The sequence below is a fragment of the Thunnus maccoyii genome, chromosome 11 (assembly GCF_910596095.1).
Source record: "Thunnus maccoyii chromosome 11, fThuMac1.1, whole genome shotgun sequence".
Taxonomy (NCBI): domain Eukaryota; kingdom Metazoa; phylum Chordata; class Actinopteri; order Scombriformes; family Scombridae; genus Thunnus; species Thunnus maccoyii.
In genome coordinates, this window is record NC_056543.1 from 520,951 (window position 1) to 526,803 (window position 5,853).

The window sequence follows — 5,853 nt, forward strand, 5'->3', positions numbered from 1 at the left end:
ATCGATTCATTGATTATTTGTCAAATGTTCAATTAATCACCAACTATTCTGATAATCAATCAAGAAAAAAACAAAGTCCAAATTCTTTAATTGCAGCTCAATCAATCAATCATGAAAATAACAGTTTGCAGCAGTGCACATTTTCAATCTGCACGTAAAGAGTGACGCTGGAGAGTTTCCTGTCTGTGACTTCCTCCTCATTTGATTGGTCCGATTTAAAGTGGGCGTGGCTCGGCGTTCGATCAGGACGACGAAGGAGAAACAAACAAATCAGACTCATTGATGAGAAATAAACAGTTTGATACATTTTTAACTAAACAGTGAAGTCAGATCAGAAACTGTTTAACCGTCAAACATCGACGCAGCGACTCGTTCAGGTTTCCTCCTCTAAGATGATCAATAATCACAAGAAACAATCCCAACGTTTGATCGAACAGCCAAACTCAGAGACTGAAACTGGTTTTTATTGTGCAGATGGTTTAAAACATTAAAGTGTTTCAACAGTTGATTGATCGATGGAAGTTCATGACAAGAAAGAAAAATAAAAACAGTCCCGCTCAGTTTAAATCTGACTTCCTGTCACATAAGATTCACTTCTCACTTTTTTAAAACAAATTTTATTTTTTTATATTTAACAGTTTAAGTTTCTCAGGATTGTGACTTAACTCATTGTTTAGAATTTATTCTCATAATTCTGACTTACCACAAGCTTCCATAAATAGAAGACGAGTCTGTGGATCAGATGAAGATCTGAATGTATTTGAAGGTGATTCATATCATTGTTATTATTGACATAATTATAGAAAATAAGCCTCTAAAGGTGACGTGAGCGTCTGCTGAGCGGCTGCAGTTAATGTGTTCTCCGGCCGAGCAGCAGACGTGGCAGCTCAGGTGGAGCGACAGACAGAAACCACAGCTGGCCGCCGCTCAGCCGTGTGGTCGAACTGGAACAAAAAAAAAACAGAAACACGACACAAAGGATGAAAACGGATCCAGTCGGATATGTGAGGTGGCACCGCCTGTGGAAACATGAAAGCTTTTACACGTTAACCCCCCTCTTCCCAAACCACACACATAAAAGAAAGTCCTCCTTCAGCATGTGAACGCAGGACGTTTACAGGTCCAGACTCAGCGTCTCCACGACGACGGCTGCTTTCATTTAGAGCAGAGACGCTCGGGCTGGAAGTCACCGCTGCTTTCTGAGGGACAAGGCGTCGAGTCAGGTGTGACAGCGGCCTGGCAGACGCTGCAGCAGAGAGCCGCCGCGCTGCGTTCAGGGACGTCCGTCTGCCAGCAGAGTCTGGAAACGCTGCTTCAGAGCGGTCCAGGAGAAGGACGAGGTGTCGACCTGCGAGACGCAGAATCATCTTATTTATTAAAAACAGCAGCAGAACATCATCAGGCTAAAAGTCAGGATATCTGACTGTTCTTTCTGTAATATGTCTCAACTTCCTGTTGGTTACCTTGACGACGTGTCTGCGGGCGACGTCGGGCCTCCTGCAGAGTCCCTGCAGCTTCTTAACGAGCTGCTCAGGTGTGGAGTACAGGTACTCTGCTGCATCAGAGAGCACAGAAGAAGAAACAACAAAGTCAGAAGGTCGTCACTTCTCTGACTGACGGGTGAGTGGATCATGTGACTCTTCTTACCCGGGAATATTTCAGGATACACTAAAGCCTTCGGACACAGAGGATAACAGCCGCAGTGAACAGCCTCCAACCTGCAGAAGATTCACAATAAACGTGAACTAGTGCAGAGTTCGTTCAAAAGACCGACTGCTTATTGCTGCTACACACATATATATGTAGATCTATCTATCTATCGAATGTATTGACAAATGTATCAATTAAAACCATAAGGAACTAATAAATGAAATGAAATGAGACCTCATGTGATTTAGAAATGAACCCTCACGTCTGTGTTTCATGTGGCGTATTTGTGTTAAAGTAAAGGAAGTAAAGTCTGTATTTTACTCAGATTTACTGACGTCATCCTCCTGACGCAGGGCGACCAGACGCAGGGCGGCGTGACGCAGGGCGACCAGACGCAGGGCGGCGTGACGCAGGGCGGCGTGACGCAGGGCAACCTGACGCAGGGCGGCGTGACGCAGGGCAACCTGACGCTGGGCGACCTGACGCTGGGCGACCTGACGCTGGGCGACCTGACGCAGGGCGGCGTGTTTCTCAGCTCCGTGTTTAAACAGACGTGTATCAGCGTCTTTCCTCTACCGTCCAGTGTGATCGACTCTTCAGCTGACGGCGCTGTCAGCAGCCAATCAGGAGAGACGCTCCGTGCTGCAGTTACATCGAGTCAGACCCTGAAGCCCCGCCCCTGCTGTGATGTCACGGTGTACACAGAGCTGAGCGGCTCGCTGAGTTTATTAATATTAAACGTCTCACGTGTCCAAACAACAACAACAACGTCACACTCGACACTGAACGTCGTCATGGCAACGCCGCCGCCGATTGTGAAGTGGATCAGATTAATTAGAAACGTGTCTAACAGGAGTCTACACGTTATAAATATGATTATTGATACGTGATCATATGTTTCTATTTAAACAGGCTGTAGATAGTGAACAGTTATTACAACACTGACTGTATTTATTGATCGTATGTATTGATACGACTGTAAACTGAGCTTCTTTTTGTTGAATAAATGTGAAAACCTTCACTGTTCAATATGTCAGAAAATACCAATAATTGATTAATTGAGAATCAATTATTATTTGAGAAAATAATTTCAGGTTAATCTTTGATGAAAATAATCGTTAGTGAAAAGTGAACAAAAGGAACAAAAACTGAAGGTTTCAGTTTGCAGGTATCAATTAAAGTCACATGATCAAAGTGATCAGAATCGATTGAACAAGGATCCATGTATGTGACGTAACTGAGCTCTTTATGAATAATTGATCCTTCAGTCTCTCTATTTAAACACACAAAGAGTCTGATTCATGTGATTCTGATACAGATCAGACGTATTGATCCTACTGATTGATATTCCTGCTGATCGGCCTCCTGGACGTCTGCTCTGGATTATTGAGGTCAGCTGTGTGATGATGCTTCTCATCTCAGATATAATTATGGGATGTTTCAGTGGACTGAATGACTTCATCACCGCGGGGAAGGAAGCGGCGTCTGCTCACACGGCTGCTCATAATTAATCACATTACACCAAATTCAGCAATAATGAGGATGAAACTCAGTGCTGACAGCTCGGCTGCACATTCTGTTGTTTCTTTACTGAGAGCTGCTGCTGCTTTATTTCCCCCTATAACACGCATAAAACATACTATTTATTATTCATACTTATAGCTATATGTACGCTCTGTGTTGTTATACGGTGTAACGTATTGTGATGTAAATATAAACATATTCTGTGGCTTTTTCATGTCGTCTGATTTTATTGATCTTTATTTCTATTTGACCTCTCAGCCTGCGTCTGTCTACACTTCCTCTCTGGAGATCAATAATCAATAATCAGGTGCTCCATGTTAGTATGAACAACAGGCTTCAGTTGGTCTCTGTTTCCAAAGACGACGTCATCACGTGTCTTGTTTTGTCCACAACTCAAAGATCTTCAGTTTACTGTCATAGAGACTAAAGAAACCAGAAAATATTCACATTAAGAAGCTTTTTCTTCTTAAAAAATGACTCAAAACGATTAATCAATTATCAAAATAGTTGGTCATTAATTTAATAGTTGGAAACTAATCGATTAATCAACTAATGCTACCAAGCTCTCGTACACAAACAGCCCACAAGCATTTTAATATCCTAGCATTATAATGCTAACATGCTAACATGTTACCTGTAAAACACCACAGCTGGACTTAAAGGACTCATATTCTGCACATGTCCAGCCTCTATATTTATATTCTGGGGTTCTACTGGAATAAAAACTCCTTATTGATCTTCTACTGGTCCTTTATGCAGCCCCTCAGTTCAGCCTCTGTCTGAAACAGGCCGTTTTAGCTCCTGTCTCTTTAAGCCCCGCCTCCTGATGAGCCCGCTCTGTTCTGATTGGTCAGCTTCAGGAAGCTTCCTCCGGCTCCGGAGGCTACGTAAACAAACTATAGTAGCAGGATTTCACTTCTTTTTCTCCTTCTTTACTCCAAATGTCAACTTCTCAAATCCATCCGTACATGTTGGAGCTGAATCACATCTGAAATATGAAACAATCACCTTAGCAACCACCTTAGCAACCACCTTAGTAACTACCTTAACAAATCACCTTAGCAACCACCTTAGCAACAACCTTAACAAACCACCTTAGTAACTACCTTAGCAACCACCTTAGCAACAACCTTAGTAACTACCTTAACAAACCACCTTAGCAACCACCTTAGCAACAACCTTTACAAACCACCTTAGTTACTACCTTAGCAACCACCTTAGCAACAACCTTAACAACCACCTTAGCAACAACCTTAACAAACGACCTTAGTAACTACCTTAACAAATCACCCTAGCAACCACCTTGGCAACCACCTTAACAAACCACCTTAGTAACTACCTTAACAAATCACCCTAGCAACCACCTTAGTAACAACCTTAACAAACCACCTTAGCAACCACCTTAACAAACCACCTTAGTAACTACCTTAGCAACCACCTTAGCAACAATCTTAACAGACCACCTTAGTAACTACCTTAGCAACAACCTTAACAGACCACCTTAGTAACTACCTTAGCAACAATCTTAACAGACCACCTTAGTAACTACCTTAACAAACCACCCTAGTAACTACCTTAGCAACCACCTTAGCAACAACCTTAACAAACCACCTTAGTAACTACCTTAGCAACCACCTTAACAAACCACCTTAGTAACTACCTTAGCAACCACCTTAGCAACAACCTTAACAAACCACCTTAGTAACTACCTTAGCAACCACCTTAGCAACAACCTTAAAAGACCACCTTAGCAACCACCTTAACAGACCACCTTAGTAACTACCTTAGCAACAATCTTAACAGACCACCTTAGTAACTACCTTAACAAACCACCCTAGTAACTACCTTAGCAACCACCTTAGCAACAACCTTAACAAACCACCTTAGTAACTACCTTAGCAACCACCTTAACAAACCACCTTAGTAACTACCTTAGCAACCACCTTAGCAACAACCTTAACAAACCACCTTAGTAACTACCTTAGCAACCACCTTAGCAACAACCTTAAAAGACCACCTTAGCAACCACCTTAACAGACCACCTTAGCAACCACCTTAACAAACCACCCTAGCAACCACCTTAGCAACCACTTTAACAGACCACCTTAGTAACTACCTTAGCAACCACCTTTTAGAGTATTTTTGTGCAGTTTTGTTGATTTTTACAGACTAATCTGCATGTTTGACTGCAGGACTTTAACTGTTGTTTTTACTTCTTTGAACACTTCTGTTTGCTTTCTACCTGAACTGGTTTCATTTGTGTTCATGCTGCCGCTTTTATTTAAACTGTCAATAAAAGTTTGTTTCTGTATGTTTTCTAGTTTTCTTCAGAGTGAAGTGAGAACAGAGTCTGTGTCTGTTTCAGTGACTCTGATGTGAAAACATGAAGTGAAGAAGTCGCCGTCCTCCAACATGAATCAGGTGAAGATCAGACGATGCTCACTGCAGGCTGACCGTTTGATTGGCTCTGCCTCAGAGCGCGCAGCGTTTGATTGGTTCAGCCTGCAGCTCAGATCCACCTGACTGTCAGTGATCAAAGGTGCGAGCAGCTGGAGCTGCAGGTCGACAGCAGGTCTGTGAGGACGTCACGCACTGCAACATGCTGCTTTCATTTAAAGCTGCTGCTGCTGGTTCCCAAAAGCTTCTGTTGCTTCTCTGTCAACTATTTATGATTTGATG

At 42.6% G+C, this 5,853-nt stretch overlaps 1 protein-coding gene across 2 annotated transcripts in view; it reads right to left on the minus strand.

The window, feature by feature from the left end:
* Positions 1 to 424: 424 nt before the first annotated feature.
* The window catches only part of gtdc1 (glycosyltransferase-like domain containing 1), a 53,305-nt gene continuing 47,876 nt past the window's right edge, over positions 425 to 5,853 (minus strand). For both annotated transcript variants that reach the window (XM_042427378.1, XM_042427377.1), the window contains 3 exons: positions 1,648 to 1,718; positions 1,464 to 1,555; positions 425 to 1,348 (listed from right to left, as the gene is read on the minus strand). In XM_042427378.1, the coding sequence (XP_042283312.1) occupies positions 1,274 to 1,348; positions 1,464 to 1,555; positions 1,648 to 1,718 (238 nt within the window). In that variant the 3' untranslated portion in view covers positions 425 to 1,273. The remainder of the gene's footprint in view (positions 1,349 to 1,463; positions 1,556 to 1,647; positions 1,719 to 5,853) is intronic.